Source organism: Oikopleura dioica, chromosome PAR, assembly GCF_907165135.1.
Source record: "Oikopleura dioica chromosome PAR, OKI2018_I68_1.0, whole genome shotgun sequence".
Lineage (NCBI taxonomy): Eukaryota > Metazoa > Chordata > Appendicularia > Copelata > Oikopleuridae > Oikopleura > Oikopleura dioica.
In genome coordinates this window covers 13740508-13756835 of record NC_137293.1, presented here as the reverse complement: position 1 = coordinate 13756835, position 16328 = coordinate 13740508, and the positions used below count along the sequence as shown (strand labels likewise).

The following is a 16328-nucleotide window of genomic DNA, read 5'->3' as shown; positions in this document are numbered from 1 at the left end:
TTAACGAAAATAAGCTCTTCGAGAATCGATTTAATTTTAGAATCAAGTGAAAATATCGTGACAATCAGGAACAGCCTAACCCATCTTCTCGAATCTATTACGTCCGACACCGAGTCCACAGATTTCATTGCACTCGGAAATGATATCGTCACTGAAATTTTTCTCCCAAATTCACGAAATTCGGACGTTCCTCTTTTTGCAGAATTAAAAGCGAATCCGTTTATTTACTCCGATGATGATTTGAGACTTGCTAATCGAGTTCTTTATTCTGCAAATTATGAAGGCAAAGCATCGGTTACCTTTGATCATGAAATCATTGAAACAATCAAGAAGGAGATTTTGCCGGGAAAAGGCGAAGTTCTTCGATTCGATTTGGAGAACAACGAGGATTTTTTCCTCTTCTTTGATTTTGATGAGAATATACAAGTAGAAGTATTCGTTGATTTCTGGTATTTACCCGAGCCTAAATTACTTTCCTACCGGCACCACTCGATCTTACCAGCATTCAAAAACGAGTCAGAAATATCATCCACTGTTTGTTCGGAGGAAGATTGCGTTGGGGACCCATTTGGGCTGCACTTTGATGAGAAAGAAATTGAACTTTGCTTTGCCAGACAAAAGTGCTCAATTTTTGTGCTCATTCAATCTTCTTTTTCGGAAAAGATGGATTTGACGATTTCTTTGTTTTCTGGTTCTTGCGTTACGGACAAACTGGAGAATTGGAATAGACAATCTTGCTTTGTGAGAAGCGATTCAAGGCCTGGCAAGATCAAGTGCTCCTGTGAAATCGAAAGTAGAGACAAACTGACTTCAAGATCGGGCAAATTTACGACAATTGAGAGCTATTATACATTGATTGTGAACGAAATAATAACAGTGAGCGTGAAACTTTTTCCGATTCTCTTCATCATTTTCTGGATATTCTTGCTTCTCCGGTCTCGTCACATTGACAGACTGAACGAAAAGGCCAGTATTCTGCATCCACCTGCGATACTTCGAAATTTTAGCACAGCTGGATTCTATATAATCGAAATCGACACGAGATTCTCTCTAAGCCAAGCTCCGAAGATGCTCAAAATGGAAATTTTCTACGACGATCTCTTGGGAAATGCGGACCGAGTTGAATTTTATCTAGGTTCAAAAACAGAGCGAATTTTCGGAAACGGCCGCTCGAGCTATTTCCTTCTTCAGCTTCCGATAATGAAAATCAGAGAGCTAAAACTCTCCGTCGATTTTCATGCAGAACAAGAAACAACGTTTCTTCCACGGAAAATATCATTCTTCTTCGTTCACACGTTCCCCAAGGAGTATTCAAAAGGATCCATCGAAGACATTGCGTGGCACGAGTCCACTGTTATTTTTGACTTGGACGATGAAATTTCAGTTATAGAAACAGACTGCGTTTCTTCGAAAGATGTTCACCAGGATCCTCATCCTCCTCAACGAGAAAGCCAATTCGAAATATATTTAGAGAATAATCATTGGCTCGGACCGGCTGTATCGAAAAGACACAGTGAAATTTCAAAATCTTCCAGGGTTATTTTTGCTGCTTTTCCCCTCGTTTTATCCGTCTGTTTATCCATGCATTTTTTCCTGAATGAAAAATTGATTGCAGAGATATTTGTTTCTCCGAAATTTCTTGTCTTTGGTCCTTTTACTTTATCGACTCAGAGTCGAAGACTTCAACTTCATACAATTTTGATAGAGGTTTTATTATTGCCAATCCAATTTTACAGTCGACGCTTCTTATTGACGGTCCATAGAAAGGGGAGTACATTTATTTGCACATCATATCTATTAATATTTATTGGTTTAACTTCTATGGCTTTGATGACTCTTGTTCGAGCTTCAATACTCAGACTAGGTTCATATCTTACGACATCTTAAATACACATAGGATAAATCAACCGTTTGAACCGATTTTTAGCGAAATTAACTTCGAATTATGGATGACCACAAACTATTTCTTTATTTTTGTTGAACTCTTGTTGAATCCACTCATAGTTTCTTTCGCGTCTAAAACCATCGATGCAAATAACCAAGAATATATTTTTATCAAGCAATCGAACGAATACGAGCAGGGAAAGTACAAAGAACCAGTCAAATCCTTCCTAGATCGAGCAGCGATTACCAAATTGGTCTATACTTCAAAACACAGAATGGATCTGAAAATCACTCTTAGGCGCTTCTTTTCGTACTTCTTCCTGACACTGAGTCTTTACGGGCTTTCAACAGTCATCGTTCCCGCCGAAAAATACGATCTGGACAAAAATTTTCGCGACAAAATCTCCATCATTCCTGGTAAAACACAACTTCATGTCCAGTCAACTTGGGATCTTCTGGAGAACGAAATTTTGCCTCTTATTCATGCTAGAAACTACAGTAATGGCGAAATACCGAGAAAGAAAGATAAAGCTTTTGCTCGAGACGGCGTGAATTTCCGACTTGGGCCATCTTCGCTCAAGCAGCATCGAGACCAATGCGGCTTTTTCACAACCGACTGGCATGTTCAGCCGAATGCCACCAAAAGAACAATGCGCAAAATGAGAAAATCCCCGCTACTGTCTTCCTACTTCTCCGAGACGAGATCAACTCTTTCGTCCGACATCTATCTTCAGACTCCCAATCGGTTGTCCTCAAATACTTGCGAATTTACTTCCGATCTCGGGACTTCAAAAGAAAGTGCTGAATATATGCTCAATTATCTTCGGAAAAACGCATGGTTCGATCAAAAAACGAAGCTTCTGATTTTCGAACAAAGTTTTTTGAACATGAATATCAACTCTTTTGTAAAACTTCGGGTCATTTTCGAATTCGTCGAAGGCGGTGCGATTTTGCCAACTCTGGTAAGGCTTCAAAATTAAAGTTAACATTCATTAGAAGAACTGAAACTTCCATGAAAAAAGCCTGTTCAAAGAATATTCAGCAGCTCAAAAACACTGAATTATCTGACTACACATTCTCTCTCAGTCTTACTATTCTCTTGGTTCTTCTTCTCGTCGAAACAAAAGAAATCATCGCCATGATTAAAAATCGTCAGCTCAGTTTTTTGTCACTCTACAAGATCATTTTATTCGCCCTCGACGTTACTATTCTTGGCTTAATCATTCTCAGAGCTCAGTTTCTATCAAAAGGAATCGAAAATTTTGTTCTGGACCCAAAAGGCGCTCCCAAATTTTCCTCAGTATTTTTGGTACAGCATCATTTTATATCCCTCGTTGCCATGTCTTCCTTCCTCCACAGCTTTCTGCTGATACACATTTTATCGACTTTGAATGCTGTTGGACGTAAGAGTTTTCGAAAAGAACAATTATTATTTTGTTTTCAGAGTATAAAAGTATCCTCAAACAGTTGAAAAAGAGCCTGGCTCCCTTCGTTTTGGCACTTTTGCCGATTCAATTTGGATTATCCTGCGTCATTTTCATTATTTTCCGTTACTCGTCATTTATTTTCCGATCTCTTATGAAAACGTTTTTCATCATCATCTGGCAAGGATATCTAAAACCTTCAGGTAAAAGCAATTTATTCATTTGATCTTTATGCTGGCTAGATATGAGGATAGAGGTTGACCAACTATCAGATCCAAATTGGCGGCTTCTGGCACAGTCGATCTATTTTGCCTTAAATCTTTCGATGATGTACTTGACTATGAATGTTATTGTCGCCATAGACGATTTCAAATAACTCGTTAAAAATTTTTTCTAACAACCCCTTTTTTGTGCTCATTTGAAAGAGCGTGAAAAACTGGTCCAGAAAATGCTGGTCTTATCATCGATGACGTCACGAGTGGCGCGCGGGCGCCCCTAAAGGTCTAATTAGGTTCATTGCGGGCTACGCGATTTCTCCGGTCATGCATATCGCACATGCATGGTTAGCATCTAGAATTGATCGTCGTGAGCAGGGCTACATGTCCCGGCCAAAATCGTCAAAATCGGACCACGTCTTCACCAGCTGGTTGACCGGCAAATATCTCAAAATGACAAAATCACTTACTTTTGATAAAGGCAACCTACCGATGGAAGTAGGGGTTGCCCTGGACTCGAGCCCGAATTACTGCCGTATTCGGCCACTTAGTGCCGGAGGACCTCCCGGAGGACTCCTCTGCTGGAAGAAAAGCTGCTGGAAGACTAATATTAAAAAATATAAATACAAATAAAATTTAAAGCCATGATTGGATAGTAATTGCCGTATTCAGCCACTTAGTGCCGGAGAACCACCCGGAAGACCCCTCTACTGGAAGAAAAGCTGCTGAAAGACCAATTTTTAAAAATAAAAATACAAATATAAAGCCTGGATTGGCTAAAAATTGTCTAATAAGCCGCATTTAGCCACTTTGCCGGATGATCTCCTGGAGGACCCGCCTACTGAAAAACCGACTGCTGGTAAGCCAATATTTAAAAAAAATTAATAAAAAGCCTTGCCACATCTGGCAAAACTCGATCACTTTAGTTCATACGCCAGTTCATACTTTTCAATCAGACTCAAAGCGAAAACGACCCGAAGGGGAGGCCACGCCCGTTCATCCTTTACAATCAGAGTCAGGGCGAAGCCGACCCGAAGGGAAGGCCACGCCCGTTCATTCTTTTCAATCAGAGTCAGGGCGAAGCCGACCCGAAGGGGAGGCCAATCCCGTTCATTCTTTTCAATCAGAGTAAATACGAAGTCGACCCGAAGGGGGGCCGCGCCCGTTCATTCCTTTCAATTAGAGTCAGGGCGAAGCCGACCCGAAGGGGAGGCCACGCCCGTTCATCCTTTACAATCAGAGTCAGGGCGAAGCCGACCCGAAGGGAAGGCCACGCCCGTTCATCCTTTACAATCAGAGTCAGGGCGAAGCCGACTCGAAGGGGAGGCCACGCCTGTTCATTCTTTTTATCAGATTAAGGGCGAAGCCGACCCGAAGGGGAGGCCAATCCCGTTCATTCTTTTCAATCAGAGTAAATACGAAGCCGACCCGAAGGGGGGCCGCGCCCGTTCATTCCTTTCAATTAGAGTCAGGGCGAAGCCGACCCGAAGGGGAGGCCACGCCCGTTCATTCTTTTCAATCAGAGTAAGGGCGAAGCCGACCCGAAGGGGAGGCAACGCCCGTTCATTCTTTTCAATCAGAGTAAGGGCGAAGCCGACCCGAAGGGGAGGCAACGCCCGTTCATTCTTTTAAATCAGAGTAAGGGCGAAGCCGATCCGAAGGGGACGCCAATCCCGTTCATTCTTTTCAATCAGAGTAAGGTCTCTGGTAATCTTCGGGTCGGCTTCGCCCGTTCATTCTTTTAAATCAAAGTAAGGGCGAGGCCGACCCGAAGGGAAGGCCACGCCCGTTCATCCTTTACAATCAGAGTCAGGGCGAAGCCGACTCGAAGGGGAGGCCACGCCTGTTCATTCTTTTTATCAGATTAAGGGCGAAGCCGACCCGAAGGGGAGGCCAATCCCGTTCATTCTTTTCAATCAGAGTAAATACGAAGCCGACCCGAAGGGGGGCCGCGCCCGTTCATTCCTTTCAATTAGAGTCAGGGCGAAGCCGACCCGAAGGGGAGGCCACGCCCGTTCATTCTTTTCAATCAGAGTAAGGGCGAAGCCGACCCGAAGGGGAGGCAACGCCCGTTCATTCTTTTCAATCAGAGTAAGGGCGAAGCCGACCCGAAGGGGAGGCAACGCCCGTTCATTCTTTTAAATCAGAGTAAGGGCGAAGCCGATCCGAAGGGGACGCCAATCCCGTTCATTCTTTTCAATCAGAGTAAGGTCTCTGGTAATCTTCGGGTCGGCTTCGCCCGTTCATTCTTTTAAATCAAAGTAAGGGCGAGGCCGACCCGAAGGGGAGGCCAATCCCGTTCATTCTTTTTAATCAGAAAAAGGGCGAAGCCGACCCGAGGACTCCTCTGGTGGAAGAAAAGCTGATGGAAGACTACTATTAAAAATATATATACAAATAAAATTTAAAGCCATAATTGGCTAGTTATTGCAGTATTCAGGCACTAAGTGCCAGACGCCCGTTCATTTTCATTCATTTACAAAAATCTGAAAGCAAACCAGAGAAGATTTCTTCAATCTTATTCGCATTGACTCTTAGTGAATAAAATGATTAGACGTTGCCATTTCTTCGGGTCGGCTTCGCCCTGACTCTGATTGAAAAGAATGAACGGGCGTGGCCTTCCCTTCGGGTCGGCTTCGCCCTGACTCTGATTGTAAAGGATGAACGGGCGTGGCCTCCCCTTCGGGTCGTTTTCGCTTTGAGTCTGATTGAAAAGTATGAACTGGCGTATGAACTAAAGTGATCGAGTTTTGCCAGATGTGGCAAGGCTTTTTATTAATTTTTTTTAAATATTGGCTTACCAGCAGTCGGTTTTTCAGTAGGCGGGTCTTCCGGGAGGTCATCCGGCAAAAAGTGGCTCAATGCGGCTTATTAGACAATATTAAGCCAATCCAGGCTTTATATTTGTATTTTTATTTTTAAAAATTGGTCTTCCAGCAGCTTTTCTTCCAGCAGAGGGGTCCTCCGGGAGGTCCTCCGGTACTAAGTGGCTGAATACGGCAATTACTATCCAATCATGGCTTTAAATTTTATTTGTATTTATATTTTTAATATTAGTCTTCCAGCAGCTTTTCTTCCAGCAGAAGAGTCCTCCGGGAGGTCCTCCGGCACTTAGTTGCCGAATACGGCAGTAATTCGGGCTCGAGTCCAGGGCAACCCCCTACTTCCATCGGTAGGTTGCCTTTATCAAAAGTAAGTGATTTTGTCATTTTGAGATATTTGCCGGTCAACCAGCTGGTGAAGACGTGGTCCGATTTTGACGATTTTGGCCGGGACATGTAGCCCTGCTCACGACGATCAATTCTAGATGCTAACCATGCATGTGCGATATGCATGACCGGAGAAATCGCGTAGCCCGCAATGAACCTAATTAGACCTTTAGGGGGCGCCCGCGCGCCACTCGTGACGTCACCGATGATAAGACCAGCATTTTCTGGACCAGTTTTTCACGCTCTTTCAAATAAGCACAAAAAAAGGGGTTGTTAGAAAAAATTTTTGAACGAGTTATTTGAAATCGTCATAATCTGCGACACGAATCAAAGCGTCAGAGAAGATGAGCTTGAACTGGACTGGCTCAGCCTCGTCGCAAACAAATTGAAAAAATTAAAGCTAAGAAAGAAGCTTTTCGCAGGAGAAAATTCTGTTGCTGAGCGGGAAAGAAAATATGTAAAAGATGTTAGGTGATCACTGTGAATAACAGTGTGTTATAAATGTTTGAGCAAATAAAAAAGATAAATGAATAACTCGAGAAAAATTTCTTTGGGAATATGACATTCAAAATAGGCTTTGTTTAAACTTTAAAGTACTCTTGATCGCGTACGTTGATCGTTAATTGATCTTGTTTACTTGTCATGTTCTCTTGATAATGAGTTCCGTATGTTGTCGACCATAATTCGTACTCACGTTGGTTTGCTCCTCAGCGCCATAATTGGGACAAATAAAGTAAAAACTCAACCTTTTTTTATTCTCAAAAAATGAAGCTCTTTTCAAATTTTGCACTTTTTTCTCTCGGAATAGAAGCCAGAAAGCCGAATGTTATTTTGCTCATAACGGATGATTTCGGAGTCGGAGACTTTACCATCTACAATAGAGAAGCGAAAGTTCCAACGCCGAATATTGACAGAATCGGTCATGAAGGAGTAAACTTTCTGGGCGCTACTTCGGCTTCAAGTCGATGCTCCCCAAGCAGGTATATGCTCATGACAGGACGATACTCGATGGAGGATAAAGAGGCGAGAATAATCAACGAAGGCAGGCTTCAAAAAATAAAAAAAATAAATGAGTCTAATTTTTTATCGTAAAAATCTTGATGAGATTTATAACAAAAAAATTATTTCTGACAATAGTTTTTGAATCCTTTAATCAGGCGAGCCGCATTTAGCAGAAATGTTCAAAAAATCTGGATACAAGACGGGACTCTTCGGAAAACAGCAGCCCTTGCCAAATGGAATAAACATCGAAAATTTCACACAAGAACACTTTGAAATATTTCGGAAGCGCAACCAAGAAGCTCACAAGTACAGAAAGGAAGTCGGTAGATTCCCAAACACACACAACGTTTTCCAGGAATTCGGAAATTACATACAGACGAAGCCACCACAACTTTTGGACTATGATTACTCTTTTACTCAGGCCCGGTTGTTTTTTTTTTTGATAAAATTAATTTAGGATAATGCGTTTTTTATTTAAAGCAAATCGAATTCAATTTTTATCAAGATTACAAAGCTGAAAAATTATCATAAAATAACCTTATTTCGAGCCCGGTCTTTGCTGCAATCCTGGATTATTCTTTGAAAACGGAAAAAGCACAGAGCCGGCAGAAACTTGGGTCCAGCAACAACCTTATCCTGAAAATACTCCAGTCGAAAACTTCAACTCTAACGGTTATTCCTTCCCTTACACCGGTTACTTTGGCCCAGCCGGTCACGTTGAAAACATGACCGATCCACATCAACTTGGTGTTTACTATCTCACGTGGGCGCGGCAAACCATCGCTGGAAAATCATTCGACAGTCGCGAAGTCGAGCAAGAAACCACCCGAAAACTTGAAACATTCATTGACGAAAATCACGAGGATCCATTTTTCGCCTATTACGGTCTCCAGTCTGGCCATGCACCGTTCAATACGCCCGCTCGATTTCGAAATCAAACGGAAGTTGGCCTTTTCGGCGAAGTGATCATGGAGGCGGACGAAATCGTCGGACGAGTTCTCGACAAATTGGAAGAGCACAACATTGCCAATGACACTTTGGTGATTTTCATGAGTGATAATGGGCCAACTACAACGGGGAAACAAATTTTGAAAAAGTGGGGCCATAACCAGTGGCTTCTTGATCTGCCAGAATCAAACGTTGGCCCGGAAAGAACTGTAGAACTTCAGGACTCGGATCTTCCACGCAATTTTAGTCTAATATTAATTATGCAATTTCAAGTTGAATAAAGATTATGTAAATCAGCCCTAATCGAATTAGTAAAGATCCAAACTCAAGGGATTCAAAAATGAAATGGGAGAGGCTAGTCACAGAACTCCATTTTTATGGCGTTATCCTCGAAAGTTCGAGCCAAGCATAGGGTTCAATAAGTGATTTATGAATTGTAAGATAGAACTGAGCAATTATGAACCCGCGAATAGAACTATTTACGAACCGAAAGTTCAAGTTTCTACAGTCGACATTTACGCGACTCTTGCCGAGTTGATCGACTACGACTTGGGCTGCAACGAGGCGCCAGACAGCCGCAGTCTTGTTTCGTACCTCGAAACCGGCGAAGCAAGCTATGAAGTCAAAAAGAAACCTATCATGACGCATGCGTACACTCCGGGAAAGTACATTGGGATTCGAAAAGGAAACATGAAATACGTCCCTGGCGCTGAAGAATTTTTCAATACTGAATGGGATCCTGAAGAAGAGAACAATCTCTTTGGCGAGGAAAAAAATAAGAAATTTATTTCATACTTGGATCAGTACATTGCCGACTGGTTAAAACATATTGATGCGCGAGAAGAAGCGACAAAAAGAGGCGCAGACAAGGAAAACTGTTATCCGCAATTCGAACAATTCAACTGGTTGTAAACAAAAAATCATCTCTTTATCGCTTTACTGTAAAACTTATCAGTTCAAAATAAATAAAGTAAACCAAAAATGCTGCATTAATAATGCGACTGTATTGAAAACGCTCCTTTGATTTTGAATCAGAGTACTTGAAGCGGAATTGGCGCATGAAAGGATAATTATTTATTTCTAATAAGAAATCAAGCAGTTATCGGGCCCGCGTGCATAAGAAAGTTGCTACCCTTGATTTGCAGTTATAACTTTTTTTCTCTCGATGAAATATTTTCGGAATGGACTTGACGCAAGACAGGAGACGGGTTTTTTCTATGTGCAAATCAACGAAGAGCTTTTTTCTGAAAATCCATGAAAAGTACTTTAGGAAGCATTGGAATACGCCGACAGCGGTTGAACTAGAGAAAGTCTACAAGAAAGAGTTTAATCTCCGAAATTTTACGAATCAAGAGCATGATAAATATTTTCGTTTTCGAAGTCATCTTTCAAAGGAAAAAACAATAATTTACAGAACTCAAAATGAGCGACATCGCAGAATAACCTTCGTCGAGCCCCGGCCTAAATTCTTCCGGATTCTCGACCACCTAGAGCTCTCTCTAAGACGATTTTACAGTGGAATCTATCGCCTTTTTAAGTCAAGAAAATCAATATTGCAGAAAAAATATAATATTTTATAGACCGAAAAAGTCACCAAGACTGGCGTCTCTTGGCGATATTCTTCGCGAGCAGACGGCGATACTAGGTGCAGTGACGATGAAAGCGTCCGATTCTGAAATCACTGAAGCATCGGGATCGGAGAGCATCGCGTACGATGACTCCTGCGCGGGCAACGGCGAGATCTATGATTATGACATTGACGACTGTGATGTTACTTTCGGCAGAGTTGTAAAAATAGACTTTTCTCCTTCTTATCTTCGTCGATTGAAGTTATGCTTCAATTGAGCTTTACTGAGCCCTGTCTGAGAAATCGTAAAAAATAAACAACTCGTATTTCTGGCGACGATGCAAGCGACGGATATTCCTCCGACAATGAAAGCGTTGGCGGAGGCGGCGATGAAGATTACGACATCGCAGCAGACGTTGGCAGCGATTGTGATCGGATAGGAATGGACAACGAAAACGCAATGGTCGAGGCTGAGGAAGATATGGAGACGAGTAAGGCTTAACGACTATCGATAGAATTTATGATTCTCGTAGTGGGCAATTTCTTTCCTTGGGAAATTGGAGAATGTCTTGGATCGAGTAGCGGCGAGGATAGTTCAAGCAGCTTTTCAGGAATTTCTAACGATATTCAAGCAGCATATTATGACGATGATATTGTAGGCTTGGGTTTGAGACATTTGCTCACCCGCTTTCTAAATTTTCAAAGAAGTTAGATTTTATTTTTGATAAATATAAATGCTCCTCCCCTTTGTTAGAAGCATACAAATTCGACGACTACTACTCGTTCTTCTACATGCAAGAGTGATACCATAACTTCGTTTCTTCTGATAAGACTGAAGTATTTTTGGAAATAAAAAAAAAAGACACGATATATCATATGTCGTCAAATGAAATGCCTTCTGATAAAAGATTCGATATTTTGACAAGAAAAAAATAGAAGGGAAATTTGCCCCGCGGCCGTAGAAAAGAGAGGAAAACACAGAACCCAATCATTCGTGGTTTCGTTTTGCCTGAGAACCTAATTTTCAGAAGGAGGTCAATTTATAGAGAAAAATGTCAGAGCTAAGTGCATGTGGAAAAATAATCAAATACTTGTTGCTGCTTTTCAATTTGGTTTTGCTGATAAGCGGCATTGCCATGATCTGCACGGGCGTCGCTGTCAGTGTTAAATTCAGCATTCCGATGCATTTTGTGGCAAATCACCAGGTAAAGACAATTGCGTCTTCAACTGACATTACGAATTGAAGGAAAATCGGGTTCATTAATTGTTGCTAATTGGCGTTTTTCCGATAAGCCTTGTTTTGAAGAGATCATCAATTGGATTTTCGTGCAGACTTTTCCGTCTAAGCTAAAAAATTGAATCTTTTACCAATTACCTTACAAATGAATTCTAGTCGGATAGAACACTCGCCAGCGTCGCATCAGCATTTTCATCTGCGCCGACGTTACTGATGCTCTCAGGAGTGATCATTGTCATTATCACGATTTTCGGCTGCTTGGGAGCAACGAAAGAAGGTCCCTGTTTAATTGGAACTTTTGCTGTTTTACTTTTCATCGCTTGCATAACTGAATTCTCCGCAGCGGGTGGAATTGCCAGCTGGCGAAAACTCGACGAAAACGCGGACCAAAAAATTTCCGATGCATTCGACCAATTAATCGTTGACTACAACGACACTGACTTTAAAGAATCCAACATGATCGGTAAGAAGGAGCTCCTGTAATTCAGGAAAATTAACTGTAGCTTTATGAGCTGTAAATTTTGTTTTCCTGGCGCATTGATTGGCAATAAAAGTCTTAAATCTAATTAAATGCTTTAATTTCCGTAGACACGATTCAAATCATGTTCAAATGCTGTGGCAACACCGACCTCAACGATTGGGAAAAGTCTGAATGGGTAAGTGGTTGTTAGAGGGCATTCTAGGGAATAATAGTGTTTCTAGAGCAAATCAAAGGGCGATCCTGAGAAGCATTTCCCCCTTTCTTGCTGCGGACTAGACAAACACGATGAAGAAAACGCGGAAAAACTCTGCAGCAAAGATATGGTCGAAGAAAAACACGAAAAAGGATGCAAAGTAATCTTCCAAGAATCTGTTCAAGACAATGCAGGATTGATTATTGGCACAGGAGTGACCATGGGTGTCATTCAGGTAAGCGCTCGATTCTCCCTGCGACTGACAGCACCTGTCAAAAATTATCGATAGTTAAAGAATTCTTTTCAGATCTTCGGAATTATCTTCTCCTGCATTTTCATCAAACAACTCCGAGCTGGTGCTGGCTATCAGCCACAGTACAACAATTATTAAAAAAAGACCTGACTGTAATTCCATTTACCGAGAATCTTGAATGATGACTAGATGTCGACCTGTACCAATAATACGATATTATTAATGTCGATGTCTATTCGACATTCTCGGAGATGATTATAAAATCCATGCCAAAGACAGTTAAATATGCAATAAATATCAAGCCCATTTTCAATGTCTACTTCTCGGTCGATAAGTTCATTTAATCGTCACACAGATTTGTTGGAAGACAAAGGAGAACATGAAGTAAGTGCTTCTTGATTCCCATCTTCGATGGTTTTGGCGAACATTTGAAGAAATTGATATCGCCTCTTGGCAAATTGAAGTTCACGCTCCTTAAAATCAAGTTGGCCTTATATTATTCGTTTATTCAGGAAAGACTCTGTATATAGTGAAGAAAAAAGGTACCTGAGTAATGCAATCTTCAATGACCAAATCGACTTCTGTCTCTGTCCCTGTTGTTTCCATCAGCTTAGATCCCAGTTTTGTGTTCAAGTCTTCAAGTATAGATGCGATGCATTTAACAGTATTCTAAATTTGTTTTCACAGCCGTTCTTCAACAATTATTCTCACGTGCTCTTCTTGAATCAAATTCTTCAAGTATTTGATCGTGGCCTTCTGATTTCCTAGCTTGGCGTTTCTCTCCATAAAAGAATTCGAGCGATTAGCTGAAAGACCCGAGTCGATCAAAAGAACCCGTGGAGATCGGCGCGAGGGAAGAAGTTGAAGGAAATGAATTATTTCGTGGAGAGCACAGTCCTCATTTATTTTTGATCAAGTGCTGATCACTATCCGTACAGGTGATGGTTAGGCACCTTCTGCAAGTGGCGAGCGAGAGGGCTCTTCTTTTTCTTGCACGTGGCGATCTTATTTTTATATTCACTCTATGCGATACTGTCTATGCTACAAAAAATTGAAAATGAACGGATTTTTCTAATAGACGAAAATGAATCGTCACTAATTTCAACTTCAATTTTAAAATGGAAAAATATAGGCTGGCGATACTTTATCCTTCATAGAATCAACAGATCCTACCTTTTCGGTAAAGAATGTGCACTTTTCTTTATTCTCTCGTCTCAAAAAATACCCGTGAACATTATCTCCTCAGTGACACATTGTTTAATCCAGAAGGCAATCGTGCGACAGCGAGTAGATTAGCGATGTCACAAATGTATCCCAAAGGGACTCGTTCCCATATGGCTTAGATTTTTTATTCATACTCCAATTTTACGCAATTTCTTGTTGGACATTTATTTCAATTAAAATTTGTGGAAAAGATTGATAAATATATTTTGACTACGACAGAAAGGCTTTGTACAGTTCTTTATTGAATGAGTAAAGTTTTTTTATTCGTAATATTTTTTTAGGTTGAGTCAAACTTTGAAGAAGGTTTGTGTCTTTTGTGAACGATGGCTGTGGTGGAGATTTTTACACTTTTGAGTTTCATCATTTTTTTCTTTTTTTTTGTTATTCGTAGCCCCAATCGGCGAATAAATCGCGGCCGACGAGGTCTACTAGGTCTTGATACACTGAAAAAAGGGTTGAAAATGTAAGAAATGCAAAACTATATACCTGATTGGTAAAGTCTGTTGAGCAAGATTTTCGTCCTTGGATTTATTTCAAAGTTTCCGGATCTGTGCTTGCTGGGGCGAGAGCAATGCGGCTCCGTTTCTTCTGGCCCCATCACGCAAAAGTGCTGCGTCTCTTGAATATATATTGAATAGAGAGAAAAAAGAATTGTGTCTTACCATTGTTCCAGTAGAAATTGCTCGCGTCGATGGTTTGCGGAACACCGACGAACTCTTGGACAGCTTGAATTGTTTTCGCGGGTCTTTGGCTCATGTCAGTTGAAGAGATCACCAGAATGTTCTCTTTGGGAAACAGATTGTACCACTGGTTGAGATAATATCCGTATAAGCCGCGTTGGACAAGCTGGATAGGAATTGACTGAATTCGCTCGAAATTCGCTGGATTTGCCACATATCTAAAAAAATAAAAGCGAGTAGATTCAGGAGGTTCTTGGGTTGATCTACCTGTAAAACGCAGCACGCGTAGCTTGGTGAGCTCGGAATTCGTTTTTCATATCGAAAACGGCTGATCTGACGAATTCTTCGTTTTCGAATATTTCGCTGATTGCAGAGTCGATCACCTCTTCAAAGCTGTCGGAATTCATCAAGTGCATTCTGAAGATGGCATTTCTATTATAGCAAAATCATAAAAATTATTTATTTTTTTTTAAATCATATCTTTTTGGTCGAAAATTGAAAATCGCTAAAATAGATATCTGTCGTTTTTGCTTACCTGTCGTGGTTGAAGTGACGATTGTGATTTTCTTCCTCTTGACTTTTCATCATCGCTTTCGCATGAAGATAATGCGAAAGTGTTCGATGGGCTGGCTCGCAAAGAATCACGATGATTTTGACATTTGGATTGTAGGCGTAAACGCGAGGAGGAATTGTAGAATCCGTCAAGAGTGAAGGCGTCTTGTCGAAAACGGTGACTTCGGGCCCGACTTCTGGCTGCAGATCGAGGTAGAATTGATAGCCCTGGTTGTAGTTTTGCTGTCGATCGAAGAAGTGTGACTCTCCGTGCGCAGACCAGGCCAAATATGGAGAACGGGTCATCGCGTCTTTTAATGCTCCAGTTCCGCATTTTTGCATCCCGGTGATGATCACTTTTGGAAAACGTCGCGCGAGCCCGGGAAGAGCATTTTGGCCTCGGACATCCGGAGGTTTCATGTGAATAGTATTCTGAAAATGACTCGGCTTTATAAATAGAGAAAAATTTTTTCTTTATTTTTGAAAGATTTCTTCAGAAGACACAAGTTTCCCTTCAAGATTTTAGCCTATTTTGTCTCTTTATGGTATCCTAAAAGCTCGTTTTCAAGTTGACCTTCTCAATTAATTTAAACAGCGCTCCGTTAAATTAGGTTTCCTGCACGAAATTGAGAACTTATGCTTTCTTAATCATCCCTTATTTACCTCAAAGTCCTTGATGATATATTTATCCACATCTTCTCCTCTTCGTAATTGATTTTCAATTCTCTGCAGCATCACAAACATGACTATACATAAAAGCGAGATAAAAGTTATAAAATTGTTTCTGTTGAAAACCGTCGACATTAAATCTGTCATATTTTTTAGGAATAAAAAGAGTTTGTTTAGAATACTAATAGAGCCAAATTGGAAAATCAAGGCGACAAGTTCTATATCGCAGGAAAGTTTTTAGCGAATTAGCCGCCGGCGGAGACATATTGAGAAAAAATCAACCCCGGTATGGCGCAGCGTTGGTGGTGCATCGCGACATCGGACAAAACACCTTGACATCTTCTTTTTCGTTCTCAGCAGAACAAGGTCAACTAAAGCTGACCACTATTTTGGGTTGAGGTTATCTTCCTAAATGGAGCAGGGCTGGGATCAACGGACGCGGCACTTGCGCTGGACTGGCCGATCGAAGTCGAGGGAAAATGGAAATCGGGTGATTTTGATAATTGGTTGCTTTGTTCTGATCTCTGAGGAAGATTATCTTAGTCTGAATGACTTTATTGAGACGAGTTCATTAAACACTCTTGAAAATGATCCGTAGGGTAAATCACTAATATTTACGACTTTTTCTAGCTAAGTAGGGTGGGAGTATAATACAGTTTTAGAATCCCCAGAAGCTGGGGATCATTTTGACTATTGATAGTGAGAGGTGATCTCGTACCCTTAGGGCATTTTAGTTCGCCGGAAGTCCCAAAATCTGGGTACTTCTCGGAAATGTGAATTTTGGGGGCGA

General features: G+C 41.2%; 3 protein-coding genes across 3 annotated transcripts; 2 read left to right on the top strand and 1 right to left on the bottom strand.

Moving 5' to 3' along the window:
* Positions 1-7485: 7485 nt before the first annotated feature.
* Positions 7486-8978, top strand: LOC145702542 (N-acetylgalactosamine-6-O-sulfatase-like). The gene is made up of 3 exons (XM_081779775.1): positions 7486-7774; positions 7890-8155; positions 8283-8978. The coding sequence occupies exons 1-3, from the start codon at positions 7498-7500 to the stop codon at positions 8961-8963; spliced, it is 1224 nt and encodes a 407-aa protein (XP_081635901.1). The 5' UTR covers positions 7486-7497; the 3' UTR covers positions 8964-8978.
* Positions 8979-11238: 2260 nt separating this feature from the next.
* LOC145702556 (CD63 antigen-like) lies at positions 11239-12694 on the top strand. Its single transcript, XM_081779792.1, has 5 exons — positions 11239-11454; positions 11643-11949; positions 12075-12142; positions 12189-12395; positions 12468-12694. Exons 1-5 carry the CDS (start codon positions 11302-11304, stop codon positions 12549-12551), a joined length of 819 nt encoding a protein of 272 aa, XP_081635918.1. The 5' UTR covers positions 11239-11301; the 3' UTR covers positions 12552-12694.
* Positions 12695-13832: 1138 nt separating this feature from the next.
* On the bottom strand, positions 13833-15962 carry LOC145702543 (heparan sulfate glucosamine 3-O-sulfotransferase 1-like). Its single transcript, XM_081779776.1, has 6 exons — positions 15533-15962; positions 14853-15301; positions 14585-14734; positions 14300-14535; positions 14124-14255; positions 13833-14080 (listed from the first exon to the last, which is right to left on the bottom strand). The coding sequence occupies exons 1-6, from the start codon at positions 15683-15685 to the stop codon at positions 14019-14021; spliced, it is 1182 nt and encodes a 393-aa protein (XP_081635902.1). The 5' UTR covers positions 15686-15962; the 3' UTR covers positions 13833-14018.
* Positions 15963-16328: the final 366 nt, after the last annotated feature.